At 35.3% G+C, this 20,543-nt stretch overlaps 1 protein-coding gene across 2 annotated transcripts; it reads left to right on the top strand.

The window, feature by feature from the left end:
• Positions 1–359: 359 nt before the first annotated feature.
• On the top strand, positions 360–13,791 carry LOC129254539 (transmembrane protein 199-like). Of its 2 annotated transcripts, XR_010296561.1 has the most exons (7): positions 360–691; positions 6,555–6,631; positions 7,065–7,154; positions 7,904–7,943; positions 8,560–8,672; positions 9,749–11,061; positions 13,172–13,791. XR_010296561.1 is itself a non-coding variant. In XM_054893002.2 (6 exons), exons 1-6 carry the CDS (start codon positions 490–492, stop codon positions 9,824–9,826), a joined length of 600 nt encoding a protein of 199 aa, XP_054748977.2. In that variant the 5' UTR covers positions 360–489; the 3' UTR covers positions 9,827–13,791. The 2 variants fall into 2 exon arrangements, 1 of the variants encoding a protein (XP_054748977.2); XM_054893002.2 differs by having other exon boundaries at positions 9,749–13,791.
• Positions 13,792–20,543: the final 6,752 nt, after the last annotated feature.

The raw sequence follows: 20,543 nt of genomic DNA, 5'->3' as shown, positions 1-20,543 counted from the left end.
CCAAGGCCGAGCATCAAGGCACTACAACACTGATTAGTACTAGGCATTCATTAGACAGGTCCAGATTTGAGGTAAAGTTAATGCGCTAGCCTAAGCTAGCCTTACCCTAGCACATGTCAATTGCCATTCATGGCAGCTAGTTTATTAAGTGTTTAAGAATTTGATATATATATATATATATATATATATATCTAAGCCTATAAGACCTATGTAACTATGTAAGGGTACCGGTAATTTGACGATGCTAATTCATTCTGAGCAACGTGAATGCTTACGATCGGCACTGGTCGAGGCAAAGTCCATGCGCATGCGTACTCTCAATCCGAAGACGCAAGTCATGAATATTCATATGTTGGTCCAGAACTCGGTGGGAAAAATAATTTCGCGAGCGGCGGGGGGGGGGGGGGGTGGGGTCGGTTGAGGGCCAATTCGATGATGATGAGCTGAGCAACTTTGAGCGTGCGCAATTCGCAAACCAAGATTGCGAAAATGTCGTCGGCTCATGTTCTTGTTACTGATCGCATTGAGCGATCCATTAAATCCATATTGACAAGAAACGATGTTCCTGAGGTTACGAAAAGAGAGTTCAAGCAGATCATCGAAACTGAAGTGACGGAAAAGAATGGCGAACCACGATCGATTTCATTCTCCTGTGTTCAACAATTGCATCAGCTGCTGTCAAAAGGCGTCAGTAAGTATCCAATCTGTGCCCCATCCCCACACGCTTAGTTTCGTGTTTGTTTTTGTGGGCAGGGCGTGATCACAAAAACCAGGGGTGCATGTATTCTGAAAACGTTCTTATCTTTGTTCTTATCTTTTATCTTATCTCATTGAGATAAGAAGACGCTAAAATCATTGCGAATCGGTATTCTGAAAATCTTCTTAATGCGTTCTTATCTTTGTAAGGACTGCCTCCTTCTTATCTTCAACACGCCCATTTTTAGGAAATTACCATTTACCAATCAAAATGCGCTTTATATTGGCAGTTTAACCAATAGAAGCGTTCCTTATGTCAAAAGAATATCATGGGCGCTGTGCGTACACTGTTTCTGGTGCATTGCGCGAAATAGGCATTTTATACGCAATGACTGATTATTATTTCGAGACACGTGCACAAAATAAAGAAAGGAAGTAAAAAATGTAAATAAAGCAGGTACGAATAAAGAATAAAATATGAAGAAAGAAAGTAAGTAGACAGAAAGTGTCAGAATGAAGCAGAAATTAAAAAAAAGATGAAAGGAACATAGCAGAAAATAATGAATGAAATAAAGAGTAAACGAAAGTAAGCAAGCAAAAAGAACTTGAAAATAAAAAAAGAAAAATATAATATAATGAGGAAAAAGAAAGAGAACGATTATCAATGATAAAGTGAGGAAGAAAAAATAAAAAAAGAAAAGAAAGAAACTTAAAGGAAAAAAGTAAAAGGACAAAACAAAAAAGATTAAAAAAGGATAAAATGAAGTAATGAAGAAGCGAAAAAGAAAAAAGTTTGAAAAAAAAAAAAGACAGTGTGAAAGAAAGAGAAAACGAAAAAATGGAAAAAGGGAAGGAAGAGAGGAAAAGGAAAATGAAACGAAGAAATAAAGATGAGAGAAAAAAAAATGAAAGGAAAATTAAAGCAAAAATAAAGATTGTAAACAGAAAGATAAAAAGAAAGAAAGGTAAATTCAAAGAAAAAAAAGGGAAAATGAAAAGTCAGGAAAAGTGAAAAATGAATAAAACAAAGAAGAAAAAGAAAAAACATTAATGGAAAGAATAAAGAAAAAGATTTTTTAAATTGATAGAAGAAAGACATAGAGAGGAAAGTAAAGAAAGAGAGTAAATAAAGAATGAATGAAAAAAGAATGTCGGAGCGAATAAAAGTATAAAACACAAGAAAGAAAGTAAATAAGACACAAGAGTGTCAGGAAGCAGAAATTAAAAAAAATGAAAGAACAAACGAATGCACGAAAAAAGAAAAAAAAAGAAAAAAAAAATAAGGGGGAAAAATTAATATTAAGGGAAGGAAGAAAGAAAGAAACAAGGGGAAAAGGGAAAAGCACATATAAAGACGAAAGAATTAAAGAAAAACAAAATAAGGAAGAAATAAAAAGATTACAAAAATGTGACGGAAGAAAGAAAAATGAAAAGAAAAGGAAAAGAAAGGAAGAGAGAAAAGGGAAAAAATAAAAGCGGAAATAAAGATTTATTCAAGAAAAGAATGAAAGGGATAAAATGAAAAGTGAAATAAAAAAGGAAGAAAGATGAAGAATAAATGAAACAAAGCAAAAGAAAAGTAAAGAAATTAAAAGATTCAAAAGAATAAAACAAAAGATATAAATGAAGAATGAACTTAAAGAAAGACAGACACATAGAAAGGAAGAAAGACAGACAGATAGAAAGGAAGAAAGAAAGAAAGAACAAAGGGATAGAAAAAAAGAGAATGAAAGAAATGGTGGGAGGAATACTTGTGGGTACTTGTTACTAGTAGTGGCCATCGATTTTAAGCAAGAAAGAACGCGGACATCGTGAGATGTGATAACCCTCTAGCTATCTTAAATATTATCATAAATATCGTGAAAGATAAGAAAGAGAAAAGATAAGAATGTTTTCAGAATACCACTAATCTTTATTTTGTTCTTATCTTTTTAGCGCGGTTTTGTATTGTATGCGCGAGTAATACATTTACGCGCTCAGCATAGGATGTTTAGCAAGATAAGAAAAAGATAAGAACAAAAGATAAGAACAAAATTAAGATAAGAACGTTTTCAGAATACCGCCCCAGATGACCAAAGAAGATCTACTCCCAAATTTGTAATGATAATCAGATAATACCAGGCCGGCCAATTAGAAACAGATCTATTCCTATTTTTCAAAAGAAAATTAATTAGCAATTCTAACCCTATTCCAATTTTTTTTTTTTTTTTCATAATTCAGGAATCGAATGCTGAGCTCAGACAGAGCTGGGAATGAATAAGTGGGATTGTTTTCTTCTTCTTCCTGTAAAGTACAGACTGCCTTTGGCATATTATCGTACTCGTTTTGCTGTTTGACTTTGTCGGCTGAACATTGCTAACGTAACTGTTAAATAAAATCTTATTTCGTTTTATAAATATTAATGTTTTTTAAATACGAAATGATTATAAAATTTGCTCCTAGCTAGGGCAGGTATGAAACACAAGGAGTTTCACTGCCGAAGATTTCGAACCTTGTCCCAGTGAACATAAAGACTTGTTTTGAGAGGGTAACTGACCCAATTTTTTCACTAAATTGACAGTTTACTCTGGACATCTTGAAAAACATGACCTGCTGCCTGTTGATTTAATATGTGATTCATCCCAGGTTTTTTTTTATCCTTAGTTACTTGCCCATTTATTTACATTATCCTAGAAGTAGTAGAATCAAGGATTTCTTAAACCAAGATAAATCTTGTCCTGGCCTAAGGAATTGATATTGATTGTCTTGTTGAATATGAAGACAAGCTACCCTTTGAGTTTGCTTAAAATAGATTCTGTGTCATCGATAATAATACCCTAGGCCTACCACCTTTTAGGAACTGTTGGAAGATTTTTCTGTATTCCCACAGACTTTATATGAAACCTCGTATGTCGACAATGTAATACACTCTTTTAGGTTTGGCATTTGACAGGTAAATGAACTTTCCTAGATTACATGTGTGGAGTAATCATTGTAAAAGAAGACATTATAGATATATGGATGATCCATATTTAGAGATTAGCGCCGCTACTGCATATCATCTGATAACCTTATGTTGTTCTTTTTGTTTTTGATCAGATTATTGATGTACTCATGATTGCTTTATGAATACTGAATAATGCCTCGACACTGGACAGACCGACCTTAGACAAACATAATGAGTTCCTGAATGGATTAGTTCAGGAATAAAAGAATTTGAATATTTTACAAATCTGAAATGAAATGGTTTGAGAATTTTGGTTTTTAAACACATTTTTTGTTTTTTAAGTTGGTTTCTTCACACAAAACTGTTGTCCTGCTTTCAAATTGCTCACAACAGTCGAGTGTGCTACCTCAATATGACTTGACTTGGATTTGCAATAAGTTACTTACGTTGTTTCTAAAAACTTCAAGAAATGCCTTGCTGGTATCGGATATTTCAATATTCGGATACCCGACACTGAAAACCGGACGGCGGACGGGTATCCGAAATTTTACCCTGAAATATAAAAAATAATATCCATTTGCACTTATTTGAGTTATATTTAAGATTTTCAGCTATATTTGAGTTTTGAACCTATCCGATGATGGCTAGAGTCAGCGTGCGCTAATTAAAATATTTTTGAAAACCACGAAATTACGAGAAGCTGAATATTTTGGGTTGAATCTGTTTTGCAATCGGATTTGACTAATGTGAGTTAGCGTGAGGCTACGGCTACAAATGTAGATCGTATGACTGTGTAAGCTATTAGTAAGCTATATTGTAAGCTATTATTTGAGTTATACAAGTCGGGCCTAGTTACGATCCCATTTAATGGTTGCGAGAGTATGTGTGTTTATTTTTTAGTTCCGATCGAATGAAATAAGATGCAATGAATTTGACCGAGGCGAGTGTAAGTGCGAGTCTACTATTACTAAAAGTCTAAAACCAGACAGGCCTACATCATTCAGCTCACGCACGTGCTGTCCTGTCTGGACGTGTCTGGAGTGAATCGTCCGATATATATTTGGTCACATTACACTTGCTACACCTTCAAATGGGATCGTACTTGGAATATTTTCATTTTCATGTCGGGTTTCTCCCCATTCCCCAAATTATAGCCAAGCTTAACATTTCTCAACTTCTGAAACATAATCACACTTCTAACAAAGATTCAAGACAAGATTTAATCACAGTAACAGTAACTAATCACTTACATTCATCGAGATCACCAGTAAGTTTTACTGCAAAACACGTCAATTCACAACAGACCACATACTCGGCAGGCGCACATCATAAACCTTTCTTGCACGATACCGCCTTTTAAATAATTGTTGTTTACGTGATGATGGATATCAAAATTTACAGTGGATATGCCATTTAAACTGAAATAAAGGAAATTGTGTGTTTTGTAATTTATGTATCAAATATTAATTTATGAAAGAGTTTTTCAATTGACAATTATCATTCTTTCATATAAGTTTCTACAAACAAGTTATCAAAATATAAACATACGTGAACAATTTAAAATTTGCAATAACACAAATACAATTGACATCTAGATAATGGACAGTTTCATTCTAATTAATCATTATTATTATTAATGACAGTTCAAGAAAGAAAAGGGATGATTCATTATTTCAGATTTGATAAATAAATCAAAAGAAACAAAATAAAACGGCCAATCAACATGTATTTGACGTTTACATGATTTCAAAATTATCTTCATTTTTCATTCATATCGAAAGTTGATGTGAGAAAAAAGTACTGAAAATGAATATGTCGTTACGTATTTCAATTTAAATATATTACAAAAAACAACATGACACACGCAGCCAGCATTCATTCGACGTTTTCATAGTTTAAAAAATAATCATCTTTGTAAAGAAAGTTGCCGTGAGAAAAAGTAGAATTCATTTTGTATTTGATGAATAAATCACAAAAACAACATGACACACGCAATTAACATTTATTCGACTTTTTTAACTTTTCATAGTTTCAAAAATAATCATCTTCATTTGTAACCAAAGTTGCTGTGAGAAAAAGTAGAATTCATTTTGCATTTGATGAATAAATTACAAGAAACAACATGACACACGCAATCAACATTCATTCGACGATTTCAACTTTTCATAGTTTCAAAAATAATCATCTTCATTGGTAACCAAAGTTGCTGTGAGAAAAAGTAGAATTCATTTTGCATTTGATAAATAAATTACAAGAAACGACATGACACACGCAATCAACATTCATTCGACGTTTTCAACCTTTCATAGTTTCAAAAATAATCATCTTCATTGGTAACCAAAGTTGCTGTGAGAAAAAGTAGAATTCATTTTGCATTTGATGAATAAATTACAAGAAACAACATGACACACCCGAGTAACCCGATCAACATTTATTTGACGCTTAAATGGTTTCAAATTATCTTCATTCTTCACTCGCATTGAAAGTCGAGGTAAGAAAATATACGATGAGTTACGCATTTGAAATCATCAAAACATAAGACGGGAAAGAAAAACGATCTTAAGCGACAACATAGTAAAATCGCCATCGTTGTCAGAACGGAACTTTACTCCATTAACGGACGGTCATGCTCCAAAACTGATATAAGGTCATCATGTTTCAAAACTGATAAAAACGATGGTTTTCGGCGGGAATATATTACCGAAGAAGATTAATTGATATTGGTGATATATTGGCGACTAAAACTTATAAATTTTGTTGGTGAGTCTTACTAAATTTAATGAGTTTTTGTGACAGGAAAGTGGTGAATCAGTGTCCACGGATACCCGTACCCGAAAAATGAAAACCGTTATCCGTCCACGCGGGCGGAAACTGTTCGGATATTCGTTCTTATGCATATGGTAATTCTTTTCATTTCTCACTTTTGCCACAGATTCAAAAACGTTGTATCTCCATGAACTTCTTGAGGGAGCTGATGTATACCACCCACCTTTGAAACAACCAGAAAGGGTAAGAGTTGTTTATCCCAAGCTTTATGTTGATGAGCAATTATAGATGGTATATGGTCTTTTCTGGAAAGTCTGCATTTTGAATTGAATTGAAGTGAATTGATTGAATTTTCAGTACTTCACAAAATATATAACAAAATATAATAACACAATACAAGAAATACATTTGATTATATACAGAAATACAGAAGAGTATGACAGTGGCAGTAAATGAAAGTGAACTATGAAGGAACCTGCATAAAAAAGTAGAGCTTGTAATGTCTGTAGGTTCCTTGAAATAACTATGAAATTATCAATCAAGGAGATTGGCATTTATTGCTACTGGTAAATTAAAATACAAGTAAAATATACAATGATAGCCATCCTAGAATGCAATGGCGTTGTGATGTTACAGGACAACTTATTCAAGCGATTTCAATTTTGTATCGTACTAGAATCCAGAACTTGTTGCCAGACTGGAAAGGTTGAAGGCTGAACAAGAGGATAGGGAGTATAGACGCATGACGAGGAATGTGAAAATCAAAGTAAGTGGCAAATCTAGATAGCATTCTGTAATTTATTTTTCATGAAAATTGTTTGAAGAATCATTTTACAGTATTTTTTATAATAATTTTACCGTATTAAAAAAAAATACTGTTCAATGATTACTGTTTTATGTGTTTTCCCCTCGGTTTTGAAGCTGTGTGTGTGTGTGCCATCAGTTCATTTAATTGTTTTACATGTCTTTTCTCTGGCTTAGTCATCTTTTATATAGAAAATTTTGAATTTTACATTCATATGGAATATGTACCTTCACTCTTGCCAAGATTTACAATGATTCCTTCCTATTGACAAATCATATGAGCACTTGACATTTACAACCCCTGAAAGGTTATCCTATATTGTTAAAGAATTATTTTGTACATATAGAGTTATATTCTGCGTACATGCAAGAAATATCCACTACTTTTATCGAAGGGCTAGCAATTCTCAGGATGGTAATCATTTTGCAGAGAGGAAAATTTTATAATTTTTCACCCTTTGTTAGATACATTTGCAGGGGTGTGAGAGTTCAGATTTTTATCTGATTTCAGATTTTTTTGTTTTGATTTTCAGCTTAATTTCAGCTTATTTTTGGCCTTCCTCTGTACAAAAAGTATGGGAGCTCTTTCTATTTCAGACTTTTTCAACACTCTTCAGCTTTTTTTCAGATCTTTTTATTTGTGACCACTCACACCCCTGCATTTGATAACTTTTTTTCATTTTTTCCTATTTTTGTTTTAATTAATTACAGACCTATGGTGAAAGTCCCTTAGCTCAGGTTGGACAAGAAGGTAATTGTATTTCTTCAATTTAAAATAAATCATGCATTTCAGACTACATTTAGATCATCTTGACTACACTGTCATGGTACTCATTATGTAATTGTGGGGGAGTCCAAAGTTGGTCATGAAATGAAACTCTGGCACATCCAATATCGTTCAAATTCTCAGAATGAATGGGTCATGAATTGAGAGTTCCCCCTGTGTATAATTCAACATGGTGATGCTATTTTTTGAAAGGGCATGCTCATATATGTGTTGTTTGAATTTTACAGATGTGGTTAAATCAGATATTTGGAGAGTGTTTCACAAACATTTAAGTTTAACTTAATTTGCACCTTATTTCTTTTTGCATTGGGCTCCAGATGGTGATCATGAACATGCCCAACCCCATATTACAATAATGAATAAGATTAAAGTTAAATATCCTGTTCATATTGGAACATAAGGAAGACTTGTATTCAGACTTATCTCTTTAAACCTGGAATTTAACCATCTGAAAGATTTGACCTTGAACCTCTGAATCAATTTGTAATCTCCATTAGTAGCTGGATTACAGGCCGTTTTTAGTATGTGAGATAGACTTCTTTCAAGGTAATTGAAAAATACTCTCATATCATTTGAACAGTTCGAACATTCCAAGTCCAGATGATGGGCGTGCTCAATGTTGTTTTAACAATCGGAGGAGGCTTTGTGTTTGGGTATATGGCTGCTGCATATCAAAGCCAACCTGTCATATGGGTGAGTGTAACATATTTTTGTGTGTGGGTGTGGGGGGGGGGGTGGGTGCCTTATCATTTGTCTGATCAAACAGAATTACATAATAATTTGGATACCAATTTACAAGAGGTATGGGCCCGTATTCTGAAGTCGGGTTTAACTTAAACTCAGGTTTAAAGTTGTGGTTTAAGTATGGATAGCCAATTGTTACATGAATCACTAACGGTAGAGATATCATACTTCAACTCATTTGGCTCTCAAATCATTCATAGTTGTCTAGTAAGTATAAATAGATGAGTGTCTTCACCATCAATGAATCAGAAAAGAGCACAGTAAACATAAGAGACATAGGCCTACAAGGTAATAAAAATTTTGACACTTTTGGCTTCCCATAATTTTAGCACAGAGTTAGACCAAGGTCTAAGTTAAACCTGACTTCAGAATACGGGCCACTATGTTTACATTTTCATGGGAAAGCACACTTTTTGGGGTTCTTCCTTTAAGAGAATGTATTATCTTTAAAGCTGTGAGATTTGCCATGGAATATTCTAAATCAAGACTCTTGAAATACAAGTACCATTAGTTTTCATATTCATATTTAAAAGAAAGGTAATATTTGATATGAAGCTAAAGGGGGGAAAGGAAGTTCATGATGGTTTTGATAAAAACACCTCATGACATAATAAGAGAAAGCTGCCCGCATGTGACGCAACTCTTCTATTCTGTTGCAGGCTTTCACGGAGCATGATTTTTTTAATGCTATATTTTATGTTTTATTATAGTCTAATTGGAATTAGGCTGTATCATTTTTAATATCTCTGTACCCAATATCTAAAGATTACTAGCAAAGGATTTTCCACATATTTCTCTTTGAAGTTACCCATGAAGATAACCTTTGGCTTGGATGAATTTTATCTCTTCATATTTAAAAATATAATCAGTTTTAGTGATTAATTTCAACACTTTTGTTCAAGGATTGCAATAGTCTTACACTGGAAATGAATTGTATGATACATTTATACATCTATGTTAAAGTGAGATTAAACCTATTCTATGGACCTTTGGTTATGCTCATCCTTCTTTTTTGTTCTAAACAGCGATTTACAGCGGGACTCATAGTGGCATTCATAGTAGCTGTAGCAGATCTTTACTTCTTCATCAAACATGAAGTATGACATCTAACTTCGACGTCATGTTCAAGAATGCTCAAGAGACACTATGAAATATTGCAATTAATGGACCAATGATATGCTGGAAGGAATTTAGTATGTATCGCAGTTATGGATCGCAAGAGTGTTAGGTTATTTTTGTTTCTCTAGTGGGCATGTAAAAATTGAGGAAAGTGATAGAAGAAGGGAACAAGATTCAATGACATATATGTGTACATACACCCCATCAGACATGTGCAGCAGCATTTTAATAAATGTATTCCTAGGGCTGCTCATTCCACTTTGTTGAATTAGATATGTCGGTGTCCTTTTCTTCTATTTCAAAAATGTTGATGAGCACGTCTTATGAAGCATCTTTATGAAGTATATTTCATGAAGCATTTCATTTGTGATTTGTTATGAGCTAATCAGACACAAGGATTTCATTTTTGTCTCACCTGCGAAGCAGAGTGAGACTCGCATACATTCGTAATTCCGAAGCTTTGTTATTCCGAAGGTTTGATATTCCGAAGGTTCGTATTTCCGAAGGTTCGTGATTCCTAAGGTTCGTTAGTCCGAAAACGAAATAAGGTTCGTAATTCCGAAGGTTAGTTAATCCGAAAACGAAATAAGGTTCGTAATTCCGAAGTTTTCGTTGGTCCGGAAAACGAAATGAGGTTCATAATTCCGAAGGTTCGTCAGTCCAAAAACGAAATGAGGTTCGTAATTCAGAAGGTTCGTCAATCCGAAAACGAAATGAGGTTCGTAATTCTGAAGCTTCGTCAATCCGAAAACGAAATGAGGTTCGTAATTCCGAAGGTTCGTCAATCCGAAAACGAAATGAGGTTTGTAATTCCGAAGGTTCGTTAGTCCGAAAACGAAATAAGGTTTGTTAATCCGAAAATTAAATAAGGTTCACATTTCCGAAAATGAAATAAATTCATCTTGGTAACAAAAACGTTGTTGTCATTACAAGATAACACGATATCATGCAATAATAGTAATAACAATCGATGATACATGTGTGTGTTGTGGCCAAAGCATCTATTGCATTAAGAATAGGTGCCCGAAGCGCGAGCTTTTTAGAGGTTTAGAATTAAAAAATGGGTCATTCTATTCACTTTTTATTCATGAACAATATGAATTTCTTGCTAAGAAATGATGCGAGTGATTTTTTTATATTTCAATGTAAAAACCGGGCTTTTGAGCACACTTTACATAGAGAACGAGTCGTGTCTCTCAAGAAACAAATCAATGCAAGTGTGAAGATAGAATTGATCATTAAGGACTGTTTAACATTATGAAGAGGGCATTTTTTTGTTACTAAAATTGGAGGTAGGTCGGCAGAGAGTATTTTTGTTTAGGGTGGGCAAAGTAAAAAAGGGCACTTATAATGTCAAAATGGGCATATTAGTGGAAACGGATATTTTCACCGGAGATTATCATCTGCGTGAAGTAGTTGTAGTAATTAAGTTGAGCAAAGCCATTTTGAAGTGATTTCTGATTGATAACATATATATTTAAGAAAAAATAAAATCTGAAGTTGTAATACTCGCTTTTGGTCAATTATGGCGCTAATTTCTGTTAAAAGGACATCCTTGTGAGATGTTGAAAGCGTGAATCGTGAGCTCAAACTATTAGACATTTTATGTAACGACATGAACTTCATAGTAGACTTGTTAAGAGGTTGAACGCTGCATTTTTTAGTACAAATGTCCCACTTGGCACAAATGTTCCTTGAGTCAAAAGAAAAAGATTCATCCAAACAGACACGCTGTATCTATGCAAATGAGCAAGTAATTTGCATAAATTTGCATATTATGTCGATATAGTGAAAAAGGGTACTTAAGACTATATTTTTAACCAGAACTGTTTAAAATTGGAAACAAAGACTTGGGGTAAGAAAGGGAAGAAAATTGTCATGAAATGATTGGGATATCCTTGTTTTCTATTACCTAATTTACATAAATTATGCAAATTATAATTTAAAACAGAGTATTTTTTCATGAATCCTGAACTGTTTTATAGATAACAGCATTTAATGCACAATGTCAACATTCTACATGAAAGAGAACATATTAGCAAAAACATTGAGATACTTCATGACAGTATTAATGTCATAATTTGCTTTAAAAGAGGGCAAATATGTCAATATGTATTACGTGGTATTGCGCTAAACGAGACCAAAACAAACCTCTATGTCACAGTCACACTAACGATCTGACTATAAAGCGATCAATGGTATGTCAGAATGTTTTATTTTTCTCCATGCATAACAAGAAATAAATTGACAGAATAGAATGTTACATAAAATACAAAGTAGGAACTAAGCATAAACAAGAAAATGTTTGAAGTGCAGAGTTCCCTAAATGACATCGTATGTAAGTAATTTATTTGACTAAAATATGGCTCAAAATACGCATTCACAGAAACCAGAACAAAAATTAAATACTAAAACTACAATAATGCCCTTTTTGTCTTTCTCTAATTTTACCAAGAGCAAAGGAGGTTACATAACTATAAAAGTTGTTTTGCTAACTGTGGCATCGCAGCGTTTAGGAAACTCTAAAAGTTTCAGACTGTGAACTCTAAAACTCTAAAAGTTTCTTTAACTGTGGGACCAAATTTTGTCAATATAACCCCAGAAGAGAATCACTTTAGTTGATACAAGCAATTAAATAATACTGTCTGGAAATATACAATTATACCAATTGTAATTAGCATAATATGAAAAGTTGTGTAGTTCTACACCGAACAAACTGTTCTATATGTATTTACCTTTCTTTTCATGTCACAATAAATGTTAGATTTAATTGTGCCACAATTTTAATTGGGAATAAGTTATAAAATGCAAAAATTAGCCATTTTATGTTCAAATTTGCATAATGTATAATTTATTCATAATTTATGCAAATTAGACAACATGGATGGATAATTGTTTTCTTTTCCTCCATCCATAGAACATTAGTACTGTGTAAAATGCCTAATTTTGGTGATTGAAGTTTTTTACACTATTCATGGAATTTGTATAGGTAAGCTAAAAAAGACGCCCGGTTCTTAAAAAATAATCCCGAAAAACAAACACTCGTAATAACAAACAGGCTTGTTAAAGTAACCTAAATGCTCATCTCATATTCGACGAGGAAGATACAACATCGATGTTCATGATATAAGAGATTAAACAGTCAACGTCAGGCGTCTTATTTACTATTGTTTTAATCAAACGATAGGATTATATATTATATAAAGCATTTTGAACATTTAACGATCAGTGAAATTATAATCCCCTCAAGCACACCGGAGCCAACTATATATTTTATGATAATTTCATTCATATTATTACACAAATATGACCATTAAAAGGTTTATCAGTCTTATACTGATGGCAGCAGACATTATCGTTAAAAATGATATGTTTTAGCTTTTACAGTATATCTGGCGTCATGCATTGGAGGGGGGGGGTGCGTGATTTATATTGCACTGCATGGGTTTCTTGAAGAAAAATGAAAAGAGAGAGAGAGAAAGAGTGAAATTTCAAAAAGATTAAATTTCGAAATAAAAGTTTTGGAAGAAAACCTCGAATATACACTCTAAAAACAAATCAGTCAAAAAGTACCTGTTAATAGGGTCAGCTGGGTGCAACCAGTGGCGTAAGTACGGGGGGCATGGGGGGCACGTGCCCACCCCCCCAAAAAAAAAAAAAAAAAAAAAAAAAAAAAACGGGGAAAAGAGGAAGAAAGGAAGAGTAACGTAGTGGGAAAGAAGAAATTATTTTTTATTTGTATATTATATTATAATCATGTTATGTTATGTTACATAGAAAACATTTTTATCCTAACTTTATGAAACATTATTTGCTCAGGGCCTATGTTGTCATTGTTCCTGGTGCTCGCATTGTCTGATTAAAGAGATACATGTATATAAACCTGTTGTACGAAAAACTCCCGTTTCAAGTCAATATACACCAAATATATTATTGTTTTATGCAGTGACATATGCTTCTTTTTCATGACTTCTTAAAGTGATTGCCCCATGTTAAGGTCGTAATATAAAATATTTCCTGTCCGTGATTACGTTCGCATCAGTGGATTGGTGAGATATGTCTGCTCTCCGTGAATTCCTAAAATCAGTCCTTAAAATATCCCTTTTTCTGATCTGAATATCAAAAAATTTCAGCTCGCGCTTCACGCTCGCATCATTTGGTTAGTTAAATACGTATGGTCTTAGTGAATTCCTACAAACAAGCTATAGAATGCCCCTCTTCAGGTCTGAATTTCCTAAATTTTCAGCTCGCGCTCGCAATATTTGATTAGTGAGATGCGTATGTTATTTATGATTACAATGAGTACAAGTGCTTCATAAGTGCTTAAATGTAATTCTATCAAAATCAGCAAGCGCTTGGCATTGGCATTAGATGACTATGGTGAGATATGTATACTATTAAGGGATTATTCCTATAATATAGTCCTTAAGATCTCCCTGTTTGGGGTCAATGTATATACAAATTTCGGCTCGCGCTCCGCGCTCGCATTTTTTTGCGAGACAGGTACGTATCATGATTACAAAGTCGATTATAATGCGCATTTTTTTATTCATGATTACAATGACTACAAGTGCTTCTTTAAAATGTCTCTATTAGGTCAGTATACCTGACATCTGAGTGCGCTTCGCGCGCTCACTAAGTGACTCAAAATATTTGCTGGTGCCCCCCTCCCCCCAATGCCGTGACCCACGGTACGCCACTGGGTGCAACATTACTGTTATTCTAGTCATATTTGACTATTTTCTAGTCATTTTAGAACAGAGTTATTTCTAACTAGAATATATGTCAGAAATGTTACAAGCATATCAGTTGCACCCACGCTGTAAAAAACGAATCGCTAAATTACCGGGGGGGGGGGGGCACTTCCATTGACGAGTGGATACCATGCGCGACCACGGGGTCTTGAAAAGCACCCTAAACACGTATTTTCCATATTCTGAAAATGCACCCCTTAACAAGTATTGGCGTGTGAAACCCTACCCTTAACTAGTATTGGAAACAAATACTATTGGCAAGTATTCCCAGGATTCAGCCCCTAAAGAAGTACAGCGAAGTATTTTCCATATTCCGAAAACGCACCCCTTAACACGTATTGGAAACAAATCGATACTCTTGGCAAGTATTCCCTGAAATGGACCCCTAAACAAGTACAGCGATATCTAATTGTTATGTCACGGGTCTATCGGTCGTCGGTTTTACCTTTACACACCATTATTTTGGTTTAGTACGGCGCCCCACCTTCCACACCTCGCGCAAATCGGACTCTATAACACGTAGTGTCGGGGCAAAAAGGACATCCTTAAAACATTATGATTTTGTTTTATCATCCCCGCATATTTTACCCTAAACACGTATAATTTTCCGAGCGAAATAGATACCCTTTTTTTCAATATTTTTGTGTTTTTGACACCCTTATCACGTTACGTACGTAACGTGCCCTATCTTGAAAAAGACATCCTTTTTACGTGTTTTTTGGGTCGCGCATGGTATCCACTCGTAATTAGCACTTACAGTACATGTATAGTGACTGCACAACGTGTACTGATTTTCTAGTTTTAATTTCAACTAGAAAATCAGCACTCGTATAATGCAATCACTGTAGAAGCACTTCATTTTTGTTAACAGTGCAGCTGACTACTTGTCTAGTCAATTTGACTGATCTAATTGTTTTAAGAGTGTGTGTGGTGAAATAGATCATCAGTGGAGTGTTTCATGAAAGGACTTGTCGGACGTTTTATCCGACAAGTCCGGGTTCATCCGACAGTTACCATAGTAACAGTGCTTCCCAGCCAATCAAAACCGAGAAAAGATGTCAGATTTGACTTCTGACAACTTGTCGGACCAATCAAATGTTGATGAAACGCTCCCCAGGATGATCATGAACATCTCAGAACCATTCCCTCCCTCCCCCAACGCACACATATATACATTATGACAGACAGTTCTTTGCTTTATTCTTCTAAAAGAACAAAGATATAAAAATAATTAGTGCGAGCGAGAAGCGCGAGCTGAAAATTTTGGAAATTTCATGTATTTTGTCCTTAAAATGAAATCTTTTTAACAATTGTTGTGATCCTGAACAAGATGTGTATGTAACAAATAATTAATGCGAGCGCGATCAAGGCGAGCAGAAATCATTAACATTCGTTCTGTTCGTACAATCATAGAGCTATTAACAAATAGCTCCATGGTACAAATAAGGACTTTCAAAATCGACCATAAATTATTTATAAACAAGGTGATAGAGGTGCCGTGGCCGAATTGTTTATACACTCTAAAAATATTGGGTAAAAGTGCTCCATGTGGGCACTGGCGTAAATCCCGGGGGGATGGGGGGATATATCCCCCCCCCCCCACTTTTCGAGGAGGGGGGGGGATGGCCTGTACAAACATCCCCCCCCCCACTTTTTACGAAAGAAATGAAAAAAAATCACAAAAGAATTGTTTTATTGGTGAAAATTCTTCCTAAAATATCGCTTAACAAATAAAACAATATTATTGAATCATAAAATGCAAATTAAGAGCCAGTTCACCATTTCCAAATGGAATACTTATGTCCTTTGAACATTGAAGAGAAACCCCCGTTTCTTCCAATTCATCAATGTTGGGGTCTTTGGGAAGGGATTAAGATGGAATGTCAATTTTTTTTAAATGTAATCTCTAATAAAACCATTAAACCATCATGGGGTAAAAAAGATAATAATATTGGAGGGTATTTGCCATATGGACATACAGTGGCGTAACTACGGGGGGCATGGGGGGCACATCCCCCCCCCCCCCCATCGGCTGACCAAAAAAAAAACGGGGAAAGGGGAAAAGGAGAAAAGAGGGAGAAAGGAAGAGAAACGTAGTGGGAAAGAAGAAAATATTATTTACTATAATGTTATATTATATTATAATTATGTTATGTTACATTACATAAGAAACATATTTATCATAACTTTATGAAACATAATTTGCCCAGGGCCTACGTCTTCATTGTTCCTGGTGCTCGCACAGTCTGTTTAACGTGATATATAATCCTGTTGTACTAAAACATCCCGTTTTCAAGTCAATATAAACCAAATATATTTCCTATCACTTGAGTTATCATTGTTTTATGTAGTGACATATGCTTCTTTTTCACGACTCAAAAAGTGATTGCCCCATTGTAAGGTCTACGTATATATGAAACATTTCCTGTCCGTGATTACGTTCGCATTAGTGGATTGGTGAGATATGTCTGCTTTTCATAAATTCCTAAAATCAGTCCTTAAAATGTCCCTTCTGATCTGAATATCAAAAATTTTCAGCTCGCGCTTCGCGCTCGCATTATTTGGTTAAGGAAATACGTATGGTCCTAGTTAATTCTTACCAAAAAAACCTTAGAATGCCCCACTTCAGGTCTGAATTATCTAAATTTTCAGCTCGCGCTTCGCGCTCGCATTGTTTAGCGAGACAGGTACCTATCGTGATTACACAAATTTGATTATAATGTCCCTTTTTAGGTGTGAATATATAAAAATGTCAGCTCGCGCTTCGCGCTCGCATTATTTGATCAGTGAGATACATATCAGTTTAATGACATTGTCCTTAAAATGTCTCTATTAGGTCAGTATAACTGGCAACTGAGCGCGCTCACTAGCGCACTCACTCAGTGATTCACAAATTTTGCTGGCGCCCCCCCCCCCAATGCCGTGACCCACGGTACGCCACTGTGGACATATCAATGGCAATTCCTTGCATATCTAAAAACATGATTGCAAAAAAAAAAAGCCAAAATATTTCAGTCATCCCCCCCACCCATCAACACGGATTTACGCCAGTGCATGTGGGTACAGTACTGCATCATTATACGAGCAGAGTGGCCTACCTTGTCATGGCAGTGCATGGTCCCTCCTCAGAGCCAAAATGTACAAGAATATTTATATTTTTAAACAAAGCATGTTTTTTCTGAGGTGTAAAGCTTTTTCCCATTAACTAAGTAGAGCTAACAAAATACGGAAAATAGAGAGGTTTTTTTTACAGCTCTACTCTCTATCTCAACGGATAATGGAAATCCCAGGATATCAGCCAAGCATTACTGATTTTGATCCCCATAATGATTCAGAACAATGGAAACGTAACAATCCCATTGACTAGACAATGCTTTAGACATAATACAAGAAAATAATTTTAATGGACTATATGGGAACACCTTTTCCGATTCGACAAATGGCGCCATTTAAAAAATGTTTCTGATGATAGGCCTATTTCTTTTTGGGGGGTGAGGCGGAGCAAGAGGTAATGGTTCTAAGATGTTCATGATCATCCTGATGATCTATTTCACTACACACACTCTTAAAACAATTAGATCAGTCAAATTGACTAGACAAGTAGTCGGCTCGGCACTGTTAATTAAAATGAAGTGCTTCTACAGTGATTGCATTATACGAGTGCTGATTTTCTAGTTGTAATTTAAACTAGAAAATCAGTACTCGTTGTGCAGTCACTATACATGTACTGTAAGCGCTAATTGAGCACTTCATTTTTTGTCTCGCCCACCAGAGGTGAAGGCGAGACTTAGGGATCCAAATGTCGTCCGTCGTCCGTTCGTCGTCCGTCCGGCGTCCGTCCGTCGTCCGTCCGTCACAAACTTGTAATGACACATAACTCCACAACCATAAGTCGCTTTCCAACCAAACTTGGATGGTAGATGGACTTGGGGGACATGCATGTTATACATGTACTGCAGTCGGAGGTCACATAATAAGGTCAAAGGTCATTTTCAGGTCAACGTTAAAGTTTACATGCAAGACTCTCTTATGACACCTAACTCCGCAACCGTAAGTCGCTTTTCAACCAAACTTGGATGGTAGATGGACTTGGGAGACCTGCATGTTATGTTGCAGTTGGAGGTCACATGGTAAGGTCAAAGGTCATTTTCAGGTCAACGTTAAAGTTTACATGCAAGACTCTCTTATGACACCTAACTCCGCAACCGTAAGTCGCTTTTCAACCAAACTTGGATGGTAGATGGACTTTGGGGACCTGCATGTTATGCTGCAGTCGGAGGTCACATGATTAGGTCAAAGGTCATTTTCAGGTCAACGTTAAAGTTTACATACAAGACTCTTATGACACCTAACTCCGCAACCGTAAGGTTTTTTTCAACCAAACTTGGATGGTAGATGGACTTGGGGGACCTGCATGTTATGCTGCAGTCGGAGGTCACATGATAAGGTCAAAGGTCATTTTCAGGTCAACGTTAAAGTTTACATACAAGACTCTCTTATGACACCTAACTCCGCAACCGTAAGTCGCATTTCCACCAAACTTAGATGGTAGATGGACTTGGGGGACCTGCATGTTATGCTGCAGTCGGAGGTCACATGGTAAGGTCAAAGGTCGTTTTCAGGTTAACGATAAGTTTACATGCAAGACTCTCTTATGACGCCTAACTCCGCAACCATAAGTCACTTTTCAACCAAACTTGGATGTTAGATAGACTCAGGGGACGTACATGTTATGCTGCAGTTAGAGGTCACATGGTAAGGTCAAAGGTAATTTTAGGTCAACATTAAAGTTTACATGCAAGACTCTTATATGACACCCAACTCCGCAACCGTAAGTCACTTTTCAACAAAACTTGGATGGTAGATGGACTTGGGGGACCTGCATGTTATGCTGCAGTCGGAGGTCACATGGTAAGGTCAAAGGTCATTTTCAGGTCAACATTAAAGTTTACGTGCAAGGCTCTTATGACAAGTGTTATTCCATCCCAGTCATTTCACAATGAAGTTTCGATATAATTCTCTTGCGTGCCCTCGGAAATCACGATATTTCTGGTTATTTTTATAAGTGGGCGAGACACAAAATTGCTTTTGCCTTGTTTATAGTGTGGGTGCAACTGATATGCTAGTAACATTCCTGACATATATTCTAGTTAGAAATAACTCTGTTCTAAAACGACTAGAAAATAGTCAAATATGACTAGAATAACAGTAATGTTGCACCCAGCTGACCCTATTAACTAAAATTTTTGACTGATTTGTTTTTAGAGTGTATATTCGAGGTTTTCTTCCAAAACTTTTATTTCGAAATGTTATCGTTTTGAAATTTCATTTTTTTCTCTCTCTCTTTGCATTTTTCTTCAAGAAACCCATGCAGTGCAATATAAAACACGCACCCCCCCCCTCCAATGCATGACGCCAGATAAACTGTAAAAGCTAAAACATCTCATTTTTAACGATAATGGGTGCTGTCGTCAGTATAAGACTGATAAGCCTTTTAATGATCATATTTGTGTAATAATATGAATGAAATTATCAGAAAATATATACTTGGCTCCGGTGTGCTCGAGGGAGGAATTATAATTTCACTGATCGTTAAATGTTTAAAAGGTTTATATAATAAGCCTGGTTCTTTAAACATAATCCCAAATAACAAACACTCAAAATAGCAAACAGGCTCGTTAAAATAACGTAATTGCTCATCTCATATTCGACGAGAAAGGTATAATATCGATGTTCATGATATATAGAGGTTGAATCGTCAACGTCTTGACAGATCATTTGTTCTAAAATCTCTTCAAAGAACGAATGATTGAATTAGCCGTCGAATATTTTGGATAAATTCACATCATGGTGTTCGAATTCGTCATCATAGCCCTTCTTCATTCAACTGTGGTAGAATCTTCTGGTAAATGATTTTTTTTTGTACTTCATGACTATTTGCATTTGA

The sequence above is a fragment of the Lytechinus pictus genome, chromosome 2 (genome assembly GCF_037042905.1).
Source record: "Lytechinus pictus isolate F3 Inbred chromosome 2, Lp3.0, whole genome shotgun sequence".
In the NCBI taxonomy this organism is placed as follows: domain Eukaryota; kingdom Metazoa; phylum Echinodermata; class Echinoidea; order Temnopleuroida; family Toxopneustidae; genus Lytechinus; species Lytechinus pictus.
This window is presented reverse-complemented; position numbering and strand designations above follow the sequence as displayed.

What these genes read in the sequence shown, in the direction of transcription:
- LOC129254539 (XM_054893002.2), top strand. Translation starts at nt 490, where the DNA reads ATGTCGTCGGCTCATGTTCTTGTTACTGATCGCATTGAGCGATCCATT. An exon ending in AGCTCAGGTTGGACAAGAAG is followed by an intron (nt 7,944 to 8,559) that starts GTAATTGTATTT and finishes TCATTTGAACAG; the next exon opens with TTCGAACATTCCAAGTCCAG. An exon ending in AAAGCCAACCTGTCATATGG is followed by an intron (nt 8,673 to 9,748) that starts GTGAGTGTAACA and finishes TGTTCTAAACAG; the next exon opens with CGATTTACAGCGGGACTCAT.